The 24,366-nt window shown below is 67.5% G+C and overlaps 2 protein-coding genes across 3 annotated transcripts in view; both read right to left on the bottom strand.

The window, feature by feature from the left end:
• Positions 1-474: 474 nt before the first annotated feature.
• On the bottom strand, positions 475-10,647 carry FCN2 (ficolin 2). 2 transcript variants are annotated; one of them, XM_080668439.1, is made up of 9 exons: positions 10,412-10,647; positions 8,111-8,221; positions 7,537-7,590; positions 6,452-6,487; positions 5,130-5,162; positions 4,308-4,435; positions 3,806-3,935; positions 3,089-3,223; positions 475-1,640 (listed from the first exon to the last, which is right to left on the bottom strand). In XM_080668439.1, the coding sequence occupies exons 1-9, from the start codon at positions 10,476-10,478 to the stop codon at positions 1,393-1,395; spliced, it is 942 nt and encodes a 313-aa protein (XP_080524565.1). In that variant the 5' UTR covers positions 10,479-10,647; the 3' UTR covers positions 475-1,392. The 2 variants fall into 2 exon arrangements, with proteins under 2 accessions (XP_080524565.1, XP_080524564.1); XM_080668438.1 differs by having other exon boundaries at positions 8,099-8,221; positions 10,412-10,558.
• Positions 10,648-15,999: 5,352 nt separating this feature from the next.
• The window catches only part of COL5A1 (collagen type V alpha 1 chain), a 115,835-nt gene continuing 107,468 nt past the window's right edge, over positions 16,000-24,366 (bottom strand). Inside the window, 2 exon segments of the mRNA XM_080668549.1 lie at positions 16,000-17,974; positions 21,280-21,513. Of these exon segments, the coding sequence (XP_080524675.1) occupies positions 17,828-17,974; positions 21,280-21,513 (381 nt within the window). The 3' untranslated portion in view covers positions 16,000-17,827.

Here is a 24,366-nt window from a genome sequence, read left to right as displayed (position 1 = left end):
CGCCGGCTCCTTCGGCGCAGATGGAGGGTTCCAGATGGCCCCGGCTCTCGTGGCTCGCTGGCTGGGACTTCTGCCCCATGTGGGGGTGGGCGGCGAAGCTCCAGGAATCCAGCCATTGGCCGCCCCCCAGGCATAAGGCTCATCCGCCACGTGACAAGGACAAGGGAATTGAAGGGCTCACGTGCGGCTGAGACATCGATGGGGGCAGGGCTGGCTCCGCGCCCGGAGGGGCTTCCGGCCCGGGACGAGGACACGGGTCCACCCCCTCCCAGACCCCTCCTCTTCGGGAAGGCCGGTGTGGGAGGTGATGTTAACCAGCACCGTCACACGCAGGGCCACGGCACACCGCACACGGGTTCTCGCCGAGGTCATGGGCTGATGCCGGTCGGCAAGGCCGTGACCCCAGCACCAGCCCCTCCTGTTCCCCGTCTTCTCCCCACAACGCTTCTCTATGGGTTTCTTTTTCTTTTGTTTCGTCCTCACCGAGGATATTTCCCCATTAATCTTTAGAGAGAGGAGGGGGAGAGAGAGAGAGAGAGAGAGAGAGAGAGAGAGAGAGAGAGGGAGAGGGAGAGGGAGGGAGGAGCAGAACAGAGAGAAACACTGATGTGAGAGACACACCGATGGGTTGCCTCCTGCACGCGCCCCGACCAGGGCTGGGATGGAACCTGAGGTCCGTGCCCTTGACCTGGAGTCAAACCCTCGACCCTTCAGTCAAGGGCCGGTGCTCTAACCACCGGGCTAACCCAGCCAGGACTCGCATGGGTTTCCTCACTGATTCGCCCCCTCCCTCTGAGCCGGGGGTCAGCACACGGTCTCCAAGGCTGGCTGGTGAGGGTCCGGGCCTGCGGGCCGTCCGACGGGGTGTGTCTGTGCTCCTCCGCGTGGCCCGAGGGTGCACACCCGCAGGAGAGCAGGCGGCTGGCGGCCACGGGCCGGGAGGCGGCGGGCCGTGTGCCCTTGAGCGTCACTGGCATGCAGGCGTCCCGGGCCCTGCTTTGAACCACCTTGTCTTACGCCACCGGAAACTTCCTACAGTGCCAGGGCCTGGGGGGCACGGACAGGTACCCAGACATGGCACAGGACCGGTGGTGACCGGCACGGCACAAATCTGACTGGCATCGTGTGCCTGCCGAGCCAGGCGAAGCTTTATTGAGGATGCGAGCGCTGTGCAAGGTCAGGGTCACCCTCACCCTGGCCGGCGGGGGAGGAAGGGCTAGAAGGGGGTCAGGGTCTCGAAGCTGAGGGTCCCTGACGGGCCGGGGGCCGGGGGCCGGGGGCTGGGGCCAGGGGATGGGGGCCGGGGCGAGCTCTGCCTTTGCATGAGAGCCTCTGTGTCTGTGCTCAGGGGGTGCGGGACCGGGTCAGAGCCGCTCCAGGCCGCCGGCCGCCCTAGGCGGGCCGCACCTTCATCTCGGCCACCTTGTAGCTGTAGTTGTACCCCTTCCCCGAATGCCAATTGATGCCGTTTGCAAAGCTCTCGTGGGGGCCCCCGAGGTAGCGCCCGTTCAGGTTGGACACGTGGCAGACGTAGTACCACCAGCCGCCCTGGTACTGCTGGGCACAGTGGGAGGAGCTGGCGTCGTTGTCTTGGTCTTTGGTGGAGAACAGGGAGTTGTTGTGGGGCGTCAGGGAGTCACCTGCCGGGGGAGGCGGGGCCTCTTACACTCGGGGCCAGGAGGCGCCACCAGGCCCGGCCCGAGCCGACCAGCTGCGCGTCGTGCGCCAGCGAACGCTCGTACACGGATACCCCGGCCTCGGCGTCCCCTCCGCTGCTCTGTGCCCGCCAGCTAACGGGCCCTGTGCCACTAGAGGGGAGGCCACTGCCTGAGACGTCCAGTTCCCTCAGGCCCATGGGAGGGAGGGAGGCCCCACGGGAGGGAGGGAGGCCCCACGGGAAGGAGGGAGGCCCCACGGGAGGGAGGGAGGGAGGGAGGCCCCACGGGAGGGAGGGAGCCCCACGGGAGGGAGGGAGGCCCCACGGGAGGGAGGGAGGGAGGGAGGGAGGCCCCACGGGAGGGAGGGAGGGAGGGAGGCCCCACGGGAGGGAGGGAGCCCCACGGGAGGGAGGGAGGGGCCTGAGCGTGCGAGCCGAGCACCCTCCCCACTGGCTGCCACGCGGCGGGTAGGAAGCAGCCCTCAGTTCCTGCGCGATGTAGCCCGTGTGTCCGCCCGCGTCATGGGCACCCTCAGGTGGAGGCGTGTTATCCCAACGTACGGATGAGGGAGCGCGGGGAGGCCAAGGCACCGCCCAGGCCCCACACAGACGCTCTCCACTGCCCAACCCCACGGCCCGCCCCCCGCTGCCCACGACCCCTGTCCACCCCCCGCTGCCCACCCCCACTACCCACTGCCCACCCCCCACTACCCACTGTCCACCCCCACTGTCCACCCTCACTGCCCGCCCCGACTGCCCGCCCCCACTGCCCACCCCGGCTGCCCGCCCCATTGCCCACCCCCAGTGCCCACCCCAACAGCCTGCCCCCACTGCCCACCCCGACTGCCCGCCCCACTGTCAACCCCCAGTGCCCACCCCCACTGCCCACTGCCCACCCCCAGTGCCCACCCCCACTGCCCACCCCCAGTGCCCAACCCCACGGCCCACTGCCCACCCCCAGTGCCCACCCCCACTGCCCACCCCCAGTGCCCAGCCCCAGTGCCCACCCCACTGCCCACCCCCAGTGCCCAGCCCCAGTGCCCACCCCACTGCCCACCCCCAGTGCCCAGCCCCAGTGCCCACCCCACTGCCCACCCCCAGTGCCCAGCCCCAGTGCCCAGCCCCACTGCCCACCCCCAGTGCCCACCTCCACTGCCCACCCCCACTGCCCACCACCACTGCCCACCCCCAGTGCCCAGCCCCACTGCCCACCCCCACTGCCCACCCCCACTGCCCACCCCAGTGCCCAGCCCCACTGCCCACCACCACTGCCCACCCCCACTGCCCACCTCCACTGCCCACCCCCACTGCCCACCACCACTGCCCACCCCCACTGCCCACCACCACTGCCCACCCCCAGTGCCAAGCCCCACTGCCCACCACCACTGCCCACCACCACTGCCCACTGCCCACCGCGTGGCCAACACTCACCGGCGCTGCCCCCGGCAAAGGCGCCCAGGACCAGCTTGTACTTCTCGGCCTCGCTCCCCAGCCTGAACGACTGGTACTTGGCAGAGTGGCGGGTGCCCTGGAAGTCCACCAGGTCCACACGGAGCTCATTGGTGCCTGCGGAGGGGGGGGCCTCAGTGCCGGCAGCAGGGACCCTGAGCTTCCAGAACGTGGGTGCAGCTCAGGGGACACGTGCACTTGGCATCCCAGGACGTGCCCTCGAGGTCCCGCAGGAAGTCCCGGTCGCTGAGGGGTGGCGGGCACGTGCTTCCCACGGTCCCTAGCCAAACCCCCAGCGCTCCCTCCGGCCCCAGAGAGAAGGGGGCCCCTCGGCGTTCCCGGGGGGCGGGGAGTGGAGTCGCCGCAGCCTCAGGGGAAGCGGGTCTGCCGTGTGTGTTCAGGGACGGGACACGGTGGGCGGCGAGGGCCGGGCTGGGCACTGGGCCGGACCCCGACGAGGGCCTCCGTGTCCCCCGTTGGCGTCTAAGATGGCCCGTGAGCGGAGGAGGTCTGCCCCCCAACAACCCACTTCCTCTGGCCCTGACGTCCGCGCCCAGGAGACTTCACGCCCCGCTCCTCCCGCTGGGACCTTCCTGCTCTCAGAGGCGACACGGGTGGTGGCGGAGGAGCGGCCTCCTGTCCGGTGGCCCAGGTCTAGGCTTCGGGCCCCCCACCCCGAGGCCCCGGCCCGGGCCCTACCCTGGGCGGTCAGGGCGTGGATGTGGTCGTTGCCCAGCCAGAACTCGCCCAGCTGGCTGCCGAAGCCGCTCTGGTAGGCGGTCCAGTCCCGGTAGAAGTCCACGGAGCCGTCCACCCTGCGCTGGAACACCTGTGGGCGAGGGGGGACGGGCCGCTGCCGCCCAGCTCGGCCCAGCCCGCAGCACAGACCCCGGGCGGGCGGACGGGCGCCCACGTGGGACCAGGGAGGACGTGGCAGCTCCGAGAGGGGAGGCCACAGGCCGGAGCCCACACCTGGAGGGGCGGGGCTCCCTCGGGGCCGGGCCCCAGGGCCTGGGCTCACCCACCCCCGTCGGGTCCTCTCCGTCCCCTGGGAGAGGGGGCAGCCCCAGACACCGGGGCCGGGACAGGGTGACAAGGGCCCGGAGCGCGGGTCCTCCCCGCGGGGAGCCTGGTGTGTGAGGCCCCGGGCCCGGCGGCCGCCGCCCGAGGACCGCACAGCCGTCCCGACGCCGTCACTCACGGTCCAGCCCCCGCCGTCGGTGTCCATGTCGCACAGCACGGTCAGCGGCCGGCAGTCGGGCAGGAAGATGGTGTGCCAGCCGCTCAGCGTGTGCCCCCTGGTGAGCATCTCCGTGCAGCTCCGAGGTCCTGGGAAGGGAACCGGCACATAGAGGCCCCCAGGACCCGAGGGAGGGCAGGGACAGTGGGGTCTGCGTGGGCAGGAGGACGCCCAGGGCTGGACAGAGACCCCACCAGGGCCACCCAGCTGTGACAGACAGGCCCCGTGTGCTGTCCCCCCCCACCCAGGGCGCCCCACCTTGGTCCCCAGGCACCAGGCCTTTGGGGTTCTAATATTTTGGGGGCATGAGACTAGGACTGTCATTCGGGTCCCTAAGGCAGGAGAGGAGGCGGGGCTGACTGCTGTCCCATGTGATTGGCCAGCGGTGAGGCAGGGAGGGCGGGGCTGACTGCTGTCCCATGTGATTGGCCAGCGGTGAGGCAGGAGAGGAGGCGGGGCTGACTGCTGTCCCATGTGATTGGCCAGTGGTGAGGCAGTGAGGGCGGGGCTGACTGCTGTCCCATGTGATTGGCCAGCGGTGAGGCAGGGAGGGCGGGGCTGACTGCTGTCCCATGTGATTGGCCAGCGGTGAGGCAGGGAGGGCGGGGCTGACTGCTGTCCCATGTGATTGGCCAGCGGTGAGGCAGGGAGGGCGGGGCCTCTGGGCCTGCAGGCTGATGGGCTGTGTTGGGGGACCCCAGGCCAGTGCTCCCTGCAGGGTGGGCCGGGCACGCCTGCGACCTCGGGCCAAACTGGGGACCGGATCTGGGGTTCGTGGCCCACCTGTGTCACATTGCTCAGGTCCCCATGGCTCTCCTGTGGGGAGAGGCAAACACATGTGAGAGGCAGGACGGCCAAGCCCTTGTCCCTTAGCACCAGGAGGAGATAGAGGCCCTTTCTAGATCCTTCCATAGGAAGATGGTCCCCCAGCAAGGCCCCTGCCTGCTCCCTGCGGAGGCCCCTGGCTGTGCTCCCGGGAGGCAGAGTCTTGAGCCTCAGCTGCCTCCTGGGCCCCCAGGGCAGCCTCGGGGGTCACGGGGAAAGCGGGCTGCTCGGTGGAGAGGGCAGCGAAGGGGCATCTACCCATTGGACCACAGTGGGGGTGAGCCTGGGGTGGGAGGGTGACTGTCTCGGGTCAAGAGGGGAGTTACCAGGGTTTGCATGTCCTGGGTACCTTTCATTGATTTCCTGAACATTGTGCCAGGAAATACGGAACAAAGGTTTCCTGTTCCATCGGTTCTGTACCAGCACGTGGAACATGGAAATGTATGATGGCCACACGCCCATTTACAGTGTGTGTGACGTGTAGTTCAGGGCACATCCTAATATATAAAAAGCCAGGGGCCATCACGACCGATATAACTGGATGGATGACCAAAGACAGGCTGCGTGCAGCAACCAGGCCAGCAGGGGGCCAGTTGGGGGGGACCAGGTTGGCAGGGGGGCAGTTGGGGGCAACCAGGCCAGTGGGGGGGGGCAGTTGGGGGCGACCAGGCCGGCAGGGGGGCAGTTGGAGGTGACCAGGCCGACAGAAGGGGGCAGTTAGGGGTGATCAGGTTGGGAGACACAGGTGGTTCAGGGTGAGCAGGCAGGCAGGCAGGTGAGCAGTTAGGAGCCAGTGGTCCCGGATTGTGAGAGGGATGTCCGAGTGCTGGTTTAGGCCCGATCCCAGGGATCAGGCCTAAACCGGCAGTCGGACATCCCCTGAGGGGTCCCAGATCGGAGAGGGTGCAGCCTGGGCTGAGGGGACCCTCCCCCCCCCACAATGCATGAATTTTGTGCACCGGGCCTCTAGTATTCTATATTTGCTCATCGTCTGTGACCACAGCTTGGGCTCATAGCCTCTGGCCGACTTTGCATTTTTAAACATTGCCCACTTCCTCGAGCCCCAGGCAGAGAGTCCCGGGAGGACAGGGCCGGCCCTGCTCAGGGGTCCGAGGCCGGGATGGGAGAGATGGGCTGCACAGGCTCGGAGAGGAGTGTGGTCCCCATCCCGCCCTCCACACCCACCCCGTAGTGGGAAGGGCCTCCTGCTCCACACCCTGGGAACTCCCTTGTGTTCAGGGTCTGGGAAGTCACCCCTGGGGAGGGCGGGACAGCCTCACCTTTCTCTCCACGTGCACCCTTCTCCCCTGGGTCTCCTGCAGAGAGGAGGGTGGGTCAGCACAGGCTCGAGGGCGAGGACACGGCTCATGCCAGACCCCGTCAGCCAGAGGACTCGCCTGTCCCCACCCGTCCCGGGGCCGAGAGAGCCCAGGGCAGGGATAGGTGACGGGGCAGAGGGAGCTGGGATCTCATTTCTGTGCCGGGTCAGTGCTGGGCTGGGGTCGGTGCTGGGCTGGGGTCAGTGCTGGGCTGGGGTCGGTGCTGGGCTGGGGTCAGTGCTGGGCTGGGGTCGGTGCTGGGCTGGGGTCAGTGCTGGGCTGGGGTCGGTGCTGGGCTGGGGTCAGTGCTGGGCTGGGGTCGGTGCTGGGCTGGGGTCAGTGCTGGGCTGGGGTTGGGATCCGCCCTGGGCACTCTGTGTGCTCTGGACACAGACCCAGGCCCTGGGTGAGGGAGCACCCTGTTTGGGGCAGAGTTAGGGTTAGGGTTAGGGATAGGGATAAGGATAGGGTTAGGGATAGGGTTATGGTTAGGGATAAGGTTAGGGTTAGTATAAGAGATATGGATAAGGTTAGGGATAAGGTTAGGGTTAGGGTTAGGGATAAGGATAGGGTTAGGGTTATGGACAAGGATAGGGTTAGGGTTAGGGTTATGGACAAGGACAGGGTTAGGGTTAGGTTTAGGGTTTGGGATAAGGAAAGGGTTATATATAAGGTTATTGTTAGGGTTAGGGTTAGCTTTAGGGTTAGGGAGAAGGGTAGGATTAGGGTTAGGGTTAGGGTTAAGGTTAGGGTTAGGGCTAGGCTTAGGGTTAGGGATAAGAATAGGGTTAGGGTTAGGGGTAAGGATAGGGTTAGGGTTAGGGATAAGGATAGGGTTAGGGTTAGGGGTAAGGGTAGGGTTAGGGTTAGTGTCAGGGTAGAGTTAGGTTTAGAGATAAGGATAGAGTTAGGTTAGGGTTTGGGATAACATAGGGTTATGGTTACCGGTAGGTTATGGTTAGGAATTGTCCCAGGTGGCACCCAGGACGTGTCCCTCCTCTCTCTCTATCCCTGCCCAGGGCTCTCCATGCTCCTTGGTGAGTTACCTTTGGGCCCGGGGGGTCCCGCCTTCCCAGGGACTCCGGATGGGCCTTGTTCTCCTGCAAATTCAAACACGTCAGTGAGCAAAACTCCCGGACCCGGGCCCGTAGCGCCCCCACGTTAGCCCCTCGGAAGCCAGAGGGAGGGGACCCGGACCCCAGCCCTCCTAGGGCCCCGCTGTCCAGTCAGAGGCCACGACCTGCGACCAGGGGCCTTCCCAGGGGACCGGGCCCGAGCCCAGCTCTGCCCTCGTCCGGGGAACCTGGGGATTTGCATGGGCTGTGACTGCCGGGCCCGCTGTGGTCGCCCCTGGAGACGGGCCACCGGCTCAGCTGGGACCAGGGAGGGCAGGGAGGATGGTCCGGCCGGGTCCCCCGTAGCATGTGCGTCATCACCAGGAGCCGTGCCGGCCGCCCACACAGGCCCCGGCGGCTCCGTGGGTGACCCGCGACCGGCTCCCTCCCACGGGGGCCCACACCCCGGTGACCAAGCCCCAGGCCCCTCTGAGACCTGCTGGGGGCCCTGCCCGCCGGGTCTCCCTGGGCAGGGACGAGCCCAGGCCCTCACCCGGGCACTCACCGCTCCTGCCGTCCGCGCCTGCCTCTCCCTTGGGCCCCGCGGCCCCGGGCAGCCCCGGGCAGCCCCGCAGGATGGTGAGCTTGTCGGCCTCCAGCCCCAGCACCTTCACTTCTGCAGAGAAGCCCGGCACCCGTCAGGGTGGACCTGGCCGAGGGCCCCGCGGAGCCGGCGCCGCTGCCCCAGGGACCTGCCACCGTGGGGACCCCGGCCTGGCAGATGGCTGTGCCCGGCCGCCTGCCTCAGCTGGGGGGCCAGCCTGGACGGGAGTTGGTCCCGCCTCCGCTGAGCCTGTGGTGGTCCTCCCCCAGGCGATGGGCCGGCCTCGGGGTCCACCTGCCCCGGGGAACCCCGCTCCTCAGGCTGGGGGTCCTCGGGGAGTCACTCCGCCCCTCTGGGCTCTGTGCCCCGGCTGCAGATGAGAGCAGAAGGAGGCTTTGGGGGGTCAGAGTGGCTGATGCAAATGTGTGCGATCTTAGAGAGAGCTCCCCAATGCGGGCACGTCCAGGGAATGCCAGCAGGAAGCACCTGTGAGAGAGGGGGGCTTGGGGCAGTGCCACGTCGTCACCCCCATTCCCCGGACATGTGGCCTGGGAACTCCGGGGCTGGAGGGTGCGGAGGGTGGGGGGTCCCTGTGACCCGAGGACACACAGCAGCCCCCGCAGAACTGGAGCCAGAGATGCACCTGCCCCTTAGGGTTCCGTCCCCAAATAAAGGGCCTCTAGGGAGGGCGTGGGAACGGGAACCCGCCGCCTCCCGGGCCCGTCAGGACCACATGTCTGCCGGCCTGCCCTCTGCAGGTCCCCCCCGGTCAGAACCCATGGGGACCTCCCTTCTGCATCTGCTGAACTTTTGCTCATTGAAAAGAGGGGCCTGGGGTGGGGACAATCAGAAGAGGCCCTGGTGGAGCTCGCGGGTTAGAGCGCCATCAGGTGGCTGAGACTGTGGCGCGGTCACCAGTTGGGGCGCGTCCGAGAACCAGCCCCTGAGTGTGTGAGTGACGGGAACACAAATCCACGTCTCCTCCCCTCCCTCCCCCTCTTTCTCTCTAATGAATAAATTAAAAAAAATCCTTTTGTTTTAAAAGAAAGAAAATAAGACGCCACGTGGGAAGGACATGAACGCAGCCGTGTCATTCCCAGTGGCACGTGTGTCCTCCTTCCCGACTCACCCGGCCTTTCTCCCCGTCACATGGTGACATGCTCCCTCCCTCCCCCCGCACAGGCCAGGCACACACTGACATGCTCCCCCTCCCCCCGCACAGGCCAGGCACACGCTGACATGCTCCCCCTCCCCCCGCACAGGCCAGGCACACGCTGACATGCTCCCCCTCCCCCCGCACAGGCCAGGCACACGCTGACATGCTCCCCCTCCCCCCGCACAGGCCAGGCACACGCTGACATGCTCCCCCTCCCCCCGCACAGGCCAGGCACACGCTGACATGCTCTCCCTCCCCCCGCACAGGCCAGGCACACGCTGACATGCTCCCTCCCTCCCCCTGCACAGGCCAGGCACACGCTGACATGCTCCCTCCCTCCCCCCGCACAGGCCAGGCACACGCTGACATGCTCCCTCCCTCCCCCCGCACAGGCCAGGCACACGCTGACATGCTCCCTCCCTCCCCCCGCACAGGCCAGGCACACGCTGACATGCTCCCCCTCCCTCCCCCTGCACAGGCCAGGCACACGCTGACATGCTCCCCCTCCCTCCCCCTGCACAGGCCAGGCACACGCTGACATGCTCTCTCTCTCCCTGCACAGGCCAGGCACACGCTGACATGCTCTCCCGGGCACCGCAGGCCGCCAGGGGCCCTGGGAGGTGCACCTGGTCCCCGGTCCCAGCCCCGCCCACAGCCAGAGACTCCGGAGGGGGTGCAGCCCCTTGGAGAGCTCGTGGGCCAGGGAAGGAGGCGGGGCCGTGGGGACTGTGGGACCTCTGCCCTCTTGCCTGCCACCTCTGGACCCAGTGCGGCCCGCCTGCCCCCGAGGCTCAAGGTCCCCGTGCAGGTCCCCCGCGCTGGGAGCGACCTTGCACTGACCCGGGCTGGGGGGAGGGGCTCCCTCCACGCCCCCCTCCTCACACCACCTGTGCGGTGGGACCGCGCCGGCCCCTCGTGGGAGGACCCCGAGGCAGGTGCCCTGCAGACGGTGGTTAAGCCTCCGTCTGAAGAAGAATGTTCTAGAAGGACCCGGGGGGCTGGCACGCAGGCAGCGGTCTGTGCCTGGGCTCTCGGCTTCCGGCCCTCCGGCAGGCCTGCCCGCCGGCGCCTGGCTCATCTGGACAGCTGTGGGGCGCCTGGCTCACCTGGACAGCTGTCGGTCGTGGCGGCGGCGGCGCCCAGGAGGACGAGGGCCAGGACCACGGGCCCCATGGCGGCGGCTGCTGGGCTCGGCGGCACCCCGGTTCCCTGCCAAGGCCTCGCACCTTTTATCGCTGTGGGAGCCCCGCCTCGGCTCCAGTTCCCAAGGCCGCCGGGAGGGCCACTTCCTCCCAGCTCCAGAGGACGCCTCCCCTCACCCCTGCCCCTCAGCGCCCTGCCCCCCTCTGCAGTGGCCTCTTCCCCTCAATGGCACCAGACACCCTGCGTGGGGAGGGCTGCGTGGGGAGGGCTGTGTGGGGAGGGCTGCGTGGGGAGGGCTGCGTGGGGAGGGCTGCGTGGGGAGGGCCTGCGTGGGGAGGGCTGTGTGGGGAGGGCTGCGTGGGGAGGGCTGTGTGGGGAGGGCTGCGTGGGGAGGGCTGCGTGGGGAGGGCCTGCGTGGGGAGGGCTGTGTGGGGAGGGCTGCGTGGGGAGGGCTGTGTGGGGAGGGCTGTGTGGGGAGGCCTGCCTGGGGAGGGCTGTGTGGGGAGGGCTGTGTGGGGAGGGCTGTGTGGGGAGGGCTGTGTGGGGAGGCCTGCCTGGGGAGGGCTGTGTGGGGAGGGCTGTGTGGGGAGGCCTGCCTGGGGAGGGCTGTGTGGGGAGGGCTGTGTGGGGAGGCCTGCCTGGGGAGGGCTGTGTGGGGAGGGCTGTGTGGGGAGGCCTGCCTGGGGAGGGCTGTGTGGGGAGGGCTGTGTGGGGAGGCCTGCCTGGGGAGGGCTGCGTGGGGAGGGCTGTGTGGGGAGGGCTGTGTGGGGAGGGCTGTGTGGGGAGGGCTGTGTGGGGAGGGCTGCGTGTGTCTTTATTTTATTTTATTTTTTCACTTTTATTACAGACATATTTTTACTGATTTGGGAGAGGAAAGGAAAAGGAGAGAGAGCTAGAAACACCAATGATGAGAGAGAATCTCACCCCCACTGGGGATCCAGCCCGCAACCCGGGCACGTGCCCTTGACCAGAATTGAACCTGGGACCCTTCCGTCCGCAGGCTGACTAGGGCTGCCTGCTTGTGTCCTTAGAGAAAGCTCAGGACCCCCCTCTCATCACCCAGCTCTGCTCAGAGGGACCCCCCAGAGGGAACCCAGGCTCTGCGGACGGATGCGTTTGCCGACCGGGGCGTTAACATGTTTTCTGTAAAAGGATGATCTGTTGAGTAGCACGTGACTGCCCATAAACAGCCTGTTTTCTTAAGAATTCTAGGAACTAATTCATAGGAAGCAGCCTCTGGCCTCCGGACATCCCGGCTCCGAGACGTTTGACCAGCGATCTGAACAGATGGGGTTTGCAAACAATCTTCTCAAGGAGAACTGTCAACCCCCTCCTTCCGTTCCTTTGTTCTGTGCCCCCCTTCCTCCTCCTCCTTACAGAACCTCTGCCCGAGTCCATTTGTTAAGATGGTCTTTGTGCCCTGGACACTGTGGCTCAGTGGTTAGTTAGAACCCTGGCCCGAGCACCGAAGGGTCTCGGGTTCGACTCCCGGTCGAGGGCACGTACCCGGGTTGCAGATTCACTCCCCGCCCGCTGGTTGGGGCGTGTGCGGGAGGCGTCCAGCGGAAGTGTCTCTCTCACATCGATGTTTCTCTCCCTTTCTCTCCCTCTCCCTTCCTTCCTCCTTCCCACTCTCTCTGAAAAGCAATGAATAAAATATCCAATGGTGAGGATTCATGAAAAAAATTTTTTTTAAAAAAATGGGAGGATCTTTGCAACGAGGGTCTCCAGTCTCCTTGGGCTGCTGGCTCCTGAATAAACCGTCTTTCCTCACAGCGGCACCAGCCCCTGGAGGACCGGCGGCAAGCAGCAGGCAGGCAGCCAACCTGGGTTCGGTGTCCAATCCGGCACTTGGAGAGTTGGCAATAGCTCAGAGCGTGCGGCCCGTTAGAGTGACGGACAGCCTGCTCATCCAATGGAAAAGGTGCACTTGGGTCGTGGAACAAGGGAGTGATGGATGTGCCAATCAGGGTTCGGGAACAGGGACGAGGCCCCGGAGTTCCTCGTATGTGTACGCCACGCCATTTCCAAACATCAGCGTGTGCTCAGCAGGCTCCGCTAAGGCAGACCGCGGAAACGCCAGACGCACACGTCCATCCGCTCGTTCCGCGGATGCAGTTAACGGGTCTCAGGGTCGGAGCAGCCGGCCGGGGCCCGGAGCGAGAATTCTTCAAGCCCTGGAGGCAGGTTAGTGAGACGCGCCCGTCACACGCAGTCAGGTCGCGAGTCAGACATTGAAAGCGTGGGGAAGGGGCCACCGGCCCTTGGGCGTTAAGGCTGTAATAGACGGAACAAATCACATCGGAACGGACGCAGACACACGGTCACGCACCAGGTGAGCGTCTCGGAGCACGGAGCTGGGAACAGAGCGAACTGTCAAAGGTCCATCAGGTTGAAACTGACTTCACAGGTCAGAGTCTGCACCAGCCTTGGGCAAACTACGGCCCGCGGGCCGGATCCGGCTGTTCTATCCGGTTCTCTTGCTCTCCCCTCCGCTCCTTTACTTTGAATTTATATTAGTTCACACAAACACTCCACCCATGCTTTTGTTCCGGCCCTCCGGTCCAGTTTAAGAACCCATGGTGGCCCTCGAGTCAAAAAGTTTGCCCACCCCTGGACTCTGCACAGTCCCATGTGGGGGCTCCTGGCCCGCCCAGCAGGGGCTCCAGGCCCGCCCCTCCTAGGGCTGGTGACGGCCCCGACCCTGAGGGTCAGCTACATTCCCCGCCAACCCGGTGGCTGGAGCCCGGAGACCTGCCGGCGCCGGCGCCCTGGGGCTGGCGGTCACGAGCCTCCCGCCCTTCCTCCCGCTTCCCTGGGGCGGCCCTGACCCTCAGCCCCGGGACGCCCGGGACCCGGGACGGGAAAGCGTGCTGCTGAGCATCGGGACATCGGGCTGAGATAAGGCAAGGGCGCTTCCCAAGGTCGCTCTTTGCATCCTGGGTACTTTCCGTGCCCGGACTTCCCTCCTGCTTGTCCCTGGATGGGACGTGCTATCTGGTCGCCCCGTGTCCCCAACTGATTCCGCCTTCTCTTCTCCTCCGGGCGGTGGCGGAAGAGGCGAGTCTGCCCCGCACGCCACCCTCACCCGCTAGCGGGGCCTTCGCGCCCTCTTCCCCTGGCGCTCCTCTGTCGGTGCCGAACTCCACCCTAAAACGAGGTGGTCAAGTTGGCTCCCACCAACGCACGCCGGTAAAAGGTCAGAACCACAACACGTCTCAGATCGGTGAGAGACTGCGGTTTAAAGAGCGTCCCCGGTTTCTAGGAAGGAGTGTGTGTTTGCGGTGGGAACCTGCACCGGGAGCGCCGGGGAGGGTGGCGTGTCTGGAGCCGCGTGACAGCCAGGAGGCAGGAGACAGCCCCCAGCGCTGGCCGGCCACCGTCCTGCCTGTTCCGAGCCGAGCGGGACACCCGGGAACTTTCTAGGATTACAAGCTCTCGGGGCCACGCACACCCACAGGGTAACCTGTTCTGTAGCAACAAGCAGTACCGACGCTAAAAGGTGTTCTCCGTCGGCGTGTCTCCCACGCTTAGAGTCTCTACCCGTCCCAGCCGCCGAGGCTCTCGGGCCAGTGGCTCCGTGTTTAAAACAAAGTCCCAAAGGGCAAAGGGCAGCGATCTTCGCACCGCCAGACACGCGTCCCCACACACGCCCGAGAGGGAGGTAGACCCCCCAGACCTGCCCAATGCCCCGTCTGTTCCCGCCGGGAAGCTGAGCCTGGACGGAGAAGGAGTGTCGCCTCTCGCAGCCGGGACTTCCGGGAGGTGGAATCGCACAGCAGCCATGGCCCGGCCCCGCGGAGGGGACCACGCTCACCTCGTCCCAGGCTCCCGGGCTCGGGCCATGGCTGCCGAGATGAGACGCAGCCCCCTTAGCAGCCGGGACCGGGCTGGGCACGTCCCCTCTATCCCAGGCACCATCTCCGCTCGTGTCTCCTGAAGGCCCGCCGGGCCTGGGCAGCTGCGGGGGCAGGTGAGCTCTTGCTGACAAATGTTGGGGACGGGACTGCGGGGAGCGGAGTCCCCTGGGCCTGGAGAGCCTCTGCCTGGGTCCCAGGACATGCCTGCGGGAGCACGCATCGGCTCCTGGGGGGCATGCACCGGCCCAGGCTCCCAGCCGCACCTGCACCCGCACCTGCAGGTCCGGTCCTGAGGCCCAGACGGGCAGGTGCCTTCCGCAGCCGGGCCTCAAGGTTGAGGGAGCCGCACCGAGAAGTGGGGGGCTCTGCAGGGCCTCGCCCGCGGGCTTCACGGAGGCCCCGCCTCCCTCCGCCACCCAGGCTCACTCACCTCTGCACCTTCGAGGTGGAAGCCTCAGCACCTGCCTCCAAGGAGGCCGCCCCTCCCCCCGGGCCCCGCCCCCACAGGTGTGAGGGCTCCTGGAATGAGCGCCCCCCGGGGACTCTCTCCGAAAGGCAGGGGCTCCCCCCCCCCCCCCCCCCGCCTCCCCAGTGTGGCCAGCCGCCTGCTCCCGGATGCAGCTCCAAGCCGCCACCTCCGAGCCTGCCTGGGCGTTCGCCCCTCTGAGTGTTTCTCACTCTTTTTTAAAAAAAACACATATTTTAATTGATTTCAGAGAGGAAGGGAGGGAGAGAGAGAGAGACATCACTGATGAGAGAACTATTGATCAGCTGCCTCCTGCAGGCCCCACACTGGGACGGAGCCCACAACCCGGGCCTGTGTCCTGACCCGGAACCAAACAGTGACCCCTGGTTCATCGGTCGACGCTCACCCCGAGCCCTGCCCTCCGGGCCCTGCTCAGCTCTCTCTAACTGGCACGGCGCCTCCAGGCCTGACCGTCCGCAGCCTCTGGGAGCTGCTGTTTCCTTTCGCCCGGCCAGTGCTCCCCAGGGCCTCTCTCATGTCACCGGCCCGGGCGGCCGAGCGGCCAGCTGCAGCCCAGGTGCCTGCCTCTCCCCAGGCTCCTCGCCCGCCCGCTGGCACCGGCAGCAAAGGACCATGTGGCCACAGGTGGTGCCTGCGACGGGAGCCACCCTCCTCCTCCGACGTCCAGCGTCCGGCTGTCGTCCGCTGTGCGCCGCCCCCCATGCTGTTCTGAAAGCCGCTTCCCACTCTCGGGGTCCCTATCTCCCTGCCTTGAGGAGCCCCAGGCCAGTGACCCCGGGCCCCGAGGTGCCTGAGCCACCGGGAGGCCTCGTCAGAGCACAGGTGACGGCCTCCCGTGTCCAGTTCAGCAGCCTGCAGGGCGGGGCCAGGAATCGGCGTGTATTGCTTTTTTTCTGTTTTGTTCATCCTCACCGGAGGATATTTTCTCATTGATTTCTAGAGAAAGTGGCAGTGAGGGAGGGAGGGAGGGAGGGAGGGAGGGAGGGGGGAGAGAGAGGCAGAGGATGTTGAAACGCCTTTTCCTGGGCATCATCGCTACAGCGCTGGCCCTGCAGGCATGCACCGTGTCACGTGACATAGTCTAAGGGCCTGACGTCCTCGAACCGTTACGACAGGTTTTCTGACGTTTCTCTCCCTCCACGTATGTCCCATCATACCGATGAGGAGGGAAAACAATGAAATCACGCCCACAGACCTTCTGCAAATATAGAAGTACTTTTATTGCAATATACCGTGGCTACGTGGCCTGGGGGGGGGGACGGGGCACGTTCTGACTTCGGTACAAATGACAGCTTGGAAGGGTTGGCCAATGGAGGGAGGAAATGACAGGAGGGGAGGAGGGCGAACGAGAAATCAAACCGGAATCACATGACCTGGAGGGCCCCCCCGGGTGCGCGCGGCAGCCTGGGCCACGGCTTTCCCGCTGAGGGGGCGGACAGACGGGACAGTCATGGCCGCGTGCCGGGGCCCCCCGTCTCTGGAAGCGGCTTCTCTTTGGCGAGAGCCGGACGGATTTCCACGGGAAATCCTCGTGGGTGGTGGTCGGCTTCCGGTGGCCGTGCCGTGGCTTCCCGAGCCGGAACCTCTCGTGGATGGATGGGCGGGCCGGTAGAGGCGGGGAGCCCCGGGGGGGGGGGGGCCGCTTTCACAGTACAGGAGGCCTGGCAGCCCCTCGCCCCCCAAGGGCACGCGCCCCAGAGCCGTGCGGGTGGGTTGCCGATGGAAATCCAAATCGCGCCCGTGGGCCGGGCCCGCTGGCCGCCCTGCGGGGACTCGCCAAGTTCATCGCCCGTGCAGCACCGGGGCCACCGAGCAGCTTCCAGAAATTAGCAACCACAGAAATTAGCACCAGACGTTCGGGACCGAGAACCATCTGCTACGGCGACCCCGCAGGCGAGGCGGGAGCCTTCCACACGGCGCGCGTTTTCAAATCACAGGAGCACAGCCGCACGCGGGCGCAGGTCTCGGAGGGTGTGACCACGGGGCCCAGCGGGGGGGGGGGGGGGAGGGGGACGGGCATGGATTGTGGCGTCCCTGGTAGAAACCCGGATTGTGGAGGACGGAGCGGGAGGAAGGCCCAGCCAGGCCAGCGTCACCTTCAGGATCTCAAGACAGATAGCACCACAGAGAGAGTAAAAGCACCGAGTGTCACATAGTGACCGTCCGCAGGACACGCGGCCCCTGCCCCGGACGCGCCCGCTGCGGGGGCGGGGGGGTGGAGGGGCATTGGGGTCACTGAGCCCGCCTGCCACCCCAAATGCCTGCTTCCTCCCCGTGGAAAAGCCAGAGCTCACGGAACACCAGGGCGGGGGCAGGCCGGCACCGGCGTGTCGGCGGCAGGAACCCTCGCTGTCCTGGGCAGATTGCCGACTCCTGCCCCCGCTCCTGCCGGGCGGCGGGGGGCTCCCGGGTCTCGCCGGAGGGACTGCATCGGGCGCGGGCACGGCACCCCCTCCACCCCCGCCCCGTCCCCTTCTCCCGTGGGACTGAGCTGGGCGTGCCTACGTGGCTGAAAGTGGGGGACACTGAACGGTCAGGACAACACAACACACACATTTACTTCACATCACACAGCAGAGCACCTGGGATCGTGGGCGGCACGGGAGTGGCTGACACCGGGCCCTGGGAACGTTTGTGGGGGACGCACCTCTTCAAGTGGAATTTTTAAAAACGTCCTCTCCAAACCCCACCCCCCCGCCCCGCCCCGCCCCAGCCCCGCAAAAGCTCCACGGGCGAGGTCGCGAGGTCACGTGGCCCGGCCCGGCCCGTCCTGTGGAGTGCGATGCGGTGTAGACGGAGCCGGCTGGAGACGGCGGTGCGGCCCGGCGGCTGGGGGGGGCGTCTAGGTCATGTGATTCGGCTCTGAGGTGGGGACACGGCTCTTCCCCTCTGCTCTCTCTGGTTTGGGGTGCGGCCTGGCGGGGTGCCGGGGCGCGGAGGAGGTCGGGGACGGGACGAGGGGCCTTCGCTGTCCAGGACACCCACAGGCGGCGTGCTGAGGTCACGAGGTTGGTCGCGGGGGGGCGCGGCGCCTAGCCCAGGAAGCAAGCCGGCCCCACTTCAAATCCGAATTTCTGGGCCGTCTCCCCGAAGTCGTTGAACATGATGTCCACGATGGGCACCTGCTCGACCTTGGGCGTGTCGATCTCCAGAACCGTCTTCTGGTAGCCTTTCCTGGTCTGGGGGGAGGTGGGGGAGGCACAGGGGCGTCAGGCCGAGCAGGCCTCTCGGGCGGCCCCTCACCCACCACCCCCGCCCGGTCCCGCCACGTCCCATTCAGTCCCCTCCGCAGCCGGGAGCTGGGAGCCAGGAGCGGGGCTGGGACGGGGCCTGCGGTCATTCGGACCCACCTCGTCCCTGCCAGGCGGGCACCTCCGTCGCCCCATTTCCCCCCAAGGAGGTCTCGCCAGGACTGTGGGTTCCCCCCAAACCAGGGGCCCCTTGTTAAAACACTCAGCACCCCAAGACGGCGCCAGCAGGCTGGCCGCACTCAGAAGAGGACTCACAAGGGCGAGAAGAGGCGGGGCGTGGCCTGTGGGGTCCCGGGGAGGACTGGGTAAACGGAGGCACGGGGTGTGGGCAGCTCAGGAGAAGCGACCTGCACCTCCCCTCAGCTCAGCCCCTGGGTTTGCTGCTCCTGGACCTGACCTCTCATGTCACCCTCAGCTCAGCCCGGGGAGGGCCTCCAGGGGCCCCCTGACCGCTGAGGAGGGTGCCCCTCGGAGCGGCCACTGTCCCGGGGGGAGGAGGGGTCTCCCTCCCGCCGCTGGGCCACGTGGTCCAGGTAGAGAGAGCGAAGGCGCAGACGCCCGGTCCAGAGCCCGCCACACCGACCGCGGAGCATCCAGGACACGTATACGGAGGCTAACGTGGCCCTGACCTCCAGTCGCTGCCCCCCCGAGTGAGGGACAGCTGGCCCGGCCTGAGCTGCCACCGAGCCGCGGGACCTCAGCTACCGGCGCCCGGGCATTCCCACACCGGCCGGCCGACCACAGGGCAGTGCCCGACAGCTCTCCTCCCCGTGGGGCCAGCGTCTGCCTCTCCTCCTCCCGGGGAGGGGACGGGGTGGGGGGAGAAGCGCTGGCTGAGCTGACGGCGCTTTCTCTGGATTTATGGGGACCCCCCACTCCTGGGATCGGAGCGCTCAGAGGGGGCAGGTGTTTAGGCCGCCGCTGCGAGCACGCTGCCCTGTACCCCGCTAAACCGAGGCATCAGCAGCCAGCACGGCCAGCAGTGGTTCCCGAGGGGCCCAGAGCCGCCCGCTCGTGCCTTTATGGGGTCTGAGCTCCTCCCAGGCCAGCGCTGGGCAGCCGGCCCGCCCGCCCCCCTCCCCCCCCCCGCCCGCCGTATTCCCTCCACAGCCGCCTGCAGAGCCAACTTTCTCCATCGGCAAGTTATTCTGTTTGGAGTCAACAGGTGCCCCCCGTTTCAAAGGCTGACTCTGCCCTGGTACCAAGATGGCATGGGCGGGGCCACACGCGGGTTTCCCTTTCTGCCGGGGGAGCCGGGAAGCTCAGAGCCAGACTCCCGGCTCGGCCCGGCCCGGCCCTGCCTCTCCGTTCTGCTTCCTCATTTCCCTTCACCGCGCGGCCCCTGCCAGCGGCTGTCTGTCTAGAAACAGTTCCGGGGGCGGGTGCACCAGGCTCAGCTCCAGCCCAACGCGGTTCCAGCTCTTTCTAGGCGAGTGGGGGTGCCCGGGGGCGCCCTGGAGCAGGTGCTGTGGTTAGCTTCCCGGTGGGAGGCGGAGATGCGGGGAATTTTCCTACTGTCCCCCGGCCTCCGGGGAGCAGCCGGGGGTGCGTGTCAGGAGCAGGAAGGGCCTTCTGGGTGCAGGGTGGGCCTGTGCCCATGGGATCTGGCCTGCGGGGCAGCGGGCAGGGTCCCGGAACAGGCGGTGCGGAGAGCAGGGATCCAGGGCACAGCGCGGGGCCCACGTGCAGACCTGCGGGGCTGACCCTCGGTGAGGAGCCCCGCCTGGCTCTCGGGGGCCACATGTGGGGTGCAGAGCAGGGCAAGCATCCCGGGCCCAGAGCCAAGAAGCAAATGAATACCCAGCCCTGACGGCCGTGTGGCCTGAGCGAGCCTGTCGCCTCCTGGGTGACCCTCCCCAGCGGCGGCACGGGGTCCAGGGAGACGCCCTAACGCGGGGGAGCTGCCGGGAGCCCACGGCCAGAGGTCGCTGTCATCACCCGCGTCTGCAGGCCGTCCCAGCACAGCCGTGGCCTCGGGAGCAAACCCAGTCTCCGCTCGGCCCATTCCCGAACGGACCTGCCTAAGGAGAGGGTCCGGCCTCTGCTTGGATGTCACACGGGGAGGGGCTCGTGGCCTGGGCTCCCTGGCCCTTCCCGGCCCGCCTGGGCCCTCCCTCCTGGCCCTTCCCGGCCCGCCTGGGCCCTCCCTCCTGGCCCTTCCCGGCCCGTCTCGGCCCTCCCTCCCAATCCTTTCTCCTGGCCCTTCCTGTCCCGTCTTGGCCCTCCCTCCCAGCCCTCCCTCCTGGCCCTTCCTGTCCCATCTCAGCCCTCCCTCCCGGCCCTTCCTGTCCCATCTAGGCCCTCCCTCCCTCCCGGCCCTCCCTCCTGGCCCTTCCTGTCCCATCTCAGCCCTCCCTCCAGGTCCTCCCTCCTGATCCTCCCTCCCAACCCTCCCTCCTGGCCCTTCCTGTCCCATCTTGGCCCTCCCTCCAGGTCCTCCCTCCTGGCCCTTCCTGTCCTGTCTCAGCCCTCCCTCCTGGCCCTCTCGGCCCTCCCTCCTGGCCCTTCCTGTCCTGTCTCAGCCCTCCCTCCTGGCCCTCTCGGCCCTCCCTCCTGGCCCTCCCTCCCGGCCCTTCCCAGCCCATCTTGGCCCTCCCTCCTGGCCCTTCCTGTCCCATCTCAGCCCTCCCTCCAGGTCCTCCCTCCTGATCCTCCCTCCCAACCCTCCCTCCTGGCCCTTCCTGTCCCATCTTGGCCCTCCCTCCAGGTCCTCCCTCCTGGCCCTTCCTGTCCTGTCTCAGCCCTCCCTCCTGGCCCTCTCGGCCCTCCCTCCTGGCCCTTCCTGTCCTGTCTCAGCCCTCCCTCCTGGCCCTCTCGGCCCTCCCTCCTGGCCCTCCCTCCCGGCCCTTCCCAGCCCATCTTGGCCCTCCCTCCTGGCCCTTCCTGTCCTGTCTCGGCCCTCCCTCCAGGTCCTCCCTCCCGGCCCTCTCGGCCCTCCCTCCTGGCCCTCCCTCCCGGCCCTTCCCAGCCCATCTCAGCCCTCCCTCCTGGCCCTTCCTGTCCCATCTCGGCCCTCCCTCCTGGCCCTCCCTCCCGGCCCTCTGTCGGGCGGCCAGGGTCAGCCACGTGCTCAGAGCAGTAGCCAGGAGGCGCTCCTCGTCTGGGCTCCCCGGGCCCCCAGCACCCAGCTCAGGGCCTGGCCCAGGGTCCGTGCCCAGTGAATGGGTGTGGACCGAATGAAGTGCTCAAGGCGAGAACGAGCCCCGCCCCGGAGGCGCCCACACGGTGCTCACCGCACAGCCGTCCACCAGGGCGCGGATGTAGGGGCTGTTGTCGTAGGACATCTCCTCGTCGTTGGAGCCCAGGAAGCGCATGGCCTTGTCGTAGCTGCCCGTGGCGGCGTCCTGCCAGGCCACCGACTGGTAGCAGTTGTAGGTGACGTTCTGGTTGGCGGAGGCGCTCAGCAGGCGCAGGAAGGTCATCTGGACCACGCCCACGGGGCTGCCCTCGGCGTCCACGTAGGACAGCTGTGGGGGACAGGAAGGAGGGCGCTCAGCCGTGGGGGGACACAGCACTGACGCAGCCGCAGGGACAACGCTCGCGGCGGCGCCTTCACCAGCCCCATCCACGGGCTCTCTCCTCCGCAGCGTGAGCCACAACAGGGCACCGCCTCATGCCCCGCCGGACGCCGGCACACACCGGCTCTGTGGGGTCCCTGAGCCCCTCCTTACTTTTCCAGGAACCTCAATAACTCACCCACCCCGCTGTGCCCGGCCCCATCCTGCGCATCCTCAGGGCTCAATGCATGTGCCTCCTCCTCCAGGAAGCCCCCCTGGGTTAGGTGCCCTCACCCCCACCTTGGCCTGTCTCAGCGTCCACCTTCCCCCCAGGCGTGGCTCGTAGGCGCCTGGGGCCTGGAAGGCAGCCCCTTCTGGACTGTGAGCTCCCCGAGGGCCAGCCCCTCCCTGTCTTTGTGCCCCGAAGCCAGCCAAAGGCTCGTTAGATTCCGTTAATGGTGAGCACCCTGTGCTGAGGGCCAGTGATGGGCGAGGCCCTGGCCAGGGGGCCTGGGAATGGCAGGTCAGAGGGCCAGGCCGTACGGCCAAGAGCTGGGAGGTGGGGTGACGGGCGCCCTCTTGAAGCCACAGGGAGCCCTGGGATGTCCCTGCCCCCGCCGGGCACGGAACCCAGGGCAGCACAGAGAGGTCCTCCAGTCGCCGGGTGGTCACTTGCCAGGCTGAACCGGGCGCCCAGGCACCCCCTCCGCCAGCCAGCAAAGGCCAGGGCCCGAGGGTGGGCTGCTCCCTAGGGACCTCTCCAGCATCACCCGGACATCCACCCGGGCTCCCCAGCCAGAGGGGTGCAGGCTGGTGCAGGGCACGGGGCCGGCGCAGGGCGTCCCGAGAGAGCCGTCCGTCTCTCCACCACCGCGGGAACACGGTCTCTGGGCCCAGGACTCCGCCCGGGGCCGCAGCTGCCTCCGAGCCCCGAGACAGTGCGTCTCTCCTCCCGCCCTCCCTCCGGGAGCCGAGCTCTCCTCACTCGCAACACCCGCCGAGCGAGGGTGGCATCGTGCGGGCAGGAAAGGTCGGGTCTGAGCCGGCCCAGCCCTCCCCAGAGAGGTGCGTGGAACACGGAGAACTGCCTGGACTCTGTCCCCGCCCCCCGACGGTGGGGCCAGCCTGGCTGGCTCCTTCCCGCAGGGCGGGGGCACCCAGACGCCCTCCGGAGGACCTTGGGGGGAGGACTGAATACCAACCGTGGCCGGGCCGTCAGGTGCTCCTCGGGAAAGGTGACTGACTCGGGAGAGGACGCAGGGGGAGGGGAGGTGGGGGGGGGTGCGGGGAGGCAGCGGGGGCTGGACACGGAGGACCTGCAGCTCACTGCTGCCCAGGGCCCGTGCGGACCCCACATCCACTGCGACACCTGCCCTCGTGGGCAAGGGCCCTGCACTACCGTCTTCACAGGGCACGGCCGGGTCTGCCCGCCCCATAAGGCCCCGTTCCCTCGAGGAGGGACGGCATCTATGTCCTGTCCACTCGCAGGGTCAGAGCCAGAAATGACGAGTGGGGACAACAGGAGCTTTGCCCTGGCCCGTCCTGCCCTGCCCTGCCAGCCTCGGCCCTGCCAGCCTCGGCCCACCAGCCTCAACTCGCCAGCCTCAGCCCTGCCTTGCCCGCCTCGGCCCGCCAGCCTCGGCCCTGCCAGCCTCGGCCCTCCAGCCTCGGCCCACCAGCCTCGGCCCTCCAGCCTCGGCCCTCCAGCCTCGGCCTTCTGTCTGTGCAACAGGACATGAGCCGAGGTGGGCTCCTGGGGCTGTGGCTGGAACGAAGGCCCCATCATGTCTGGAGGATCCCACTGCCTCCCTGGCTCTGGGCGGCCCCCCGACTCCTGCGCCCGTCACCCTGACCCTCCGCCCACCCAGCTGAGCCCCCGGGCACTGGGTCCAGCCCCTGGGCTCCAGGTCCTCCGTGTGCCAGTGGAGAGGGGGCAGGAGCGGTGGAGGAGGGCAGAGCAGACAGGAGGCCAGAGAGGCAGTGCCCACAGGCGTGGCCAGCCGAGCACGGGCCTGTGGTGTCGGCAGAGACCCGGGCGATCGGAAGGGGGCCGTGCGGGCGTGCGGTATCCATCGGCCACGAGGCGCCTTGCGGTGGAGGAAGGCAGGGTCTTCAGAGCGGGACCGGGACCGGGCGTAGCGACCTGGGAGCCGCTGCTCCGCGGGTGCCCGTGGGGGCGTGGCCCCTGTGCCCACGGGAGAGGCGGGGGGCGGGACCGAGGGCGGACGGTCAGGTCGGAAGCCACGGGGAGAGAAAGCTCCTTCTGCAGGGGCCACTTGGGGCGGGACAGCTAGACAGAGCGGGGACCACAGGACGCAGAGGCACCAGGACCCCGGCCAGGCCCCAGCAGGAGCGCGGCTGTTCAGCTCGGGAGCGGGCGCGGACTCAGGTCCACGCCGCGGAGGTGTCCGGGGTGGGGTGTCCTCTGGGCACCAGGGCCACTGGTCTCGCGGGTACGGACCCTCGTCTGTCTCCCCAGGGACTAGAAGGCGCCCCGCTCTGTTCTTTGCAGGCACACCACGTGTTTTCATTTCGGGGAGGGGTTGTTGAAGGCCGGCCACCCAGGAGTTGCCACAGGCACGGAGGTAGCCATTGGGGGAGCATCTGAGACGCCCCGGGCCAGCTCGGCCATCAGAACGGCCTTCGGGCTGGGCAGGGCCCAGCGGACGGGCCCTGGAGAGACCCCGGTGGTCCAGTGACCTGGGACCTGCCCCAGGTTGGAGCAGGAGACCAACAATAAAGAATTTTTAAAAAAAAGGGACTGAGCCGGAGAAAGCCGTGGGGGGTCTCCGTCCTGGCAGCGGTGGCTCCGGCGCCCTGAAT

The sequence above is a fragment of the Plecotus auritus genome (assembly GCF_963455305.1).
Source record: "Plecotus auritus genome assembly, chromosome: 5".
Taxonomy (NCBI): domain Eukaryota; kingdom Metazoa; phylum Chordata; class Mammalia; order Chiroptera; family Vespertilionidae; genus Plecotus; species Plecotus auritus.
Note: the sequence above shows the minus strand (reverse complement) of the source record. Positions and strands in the feature narration are given on the sequence as shown.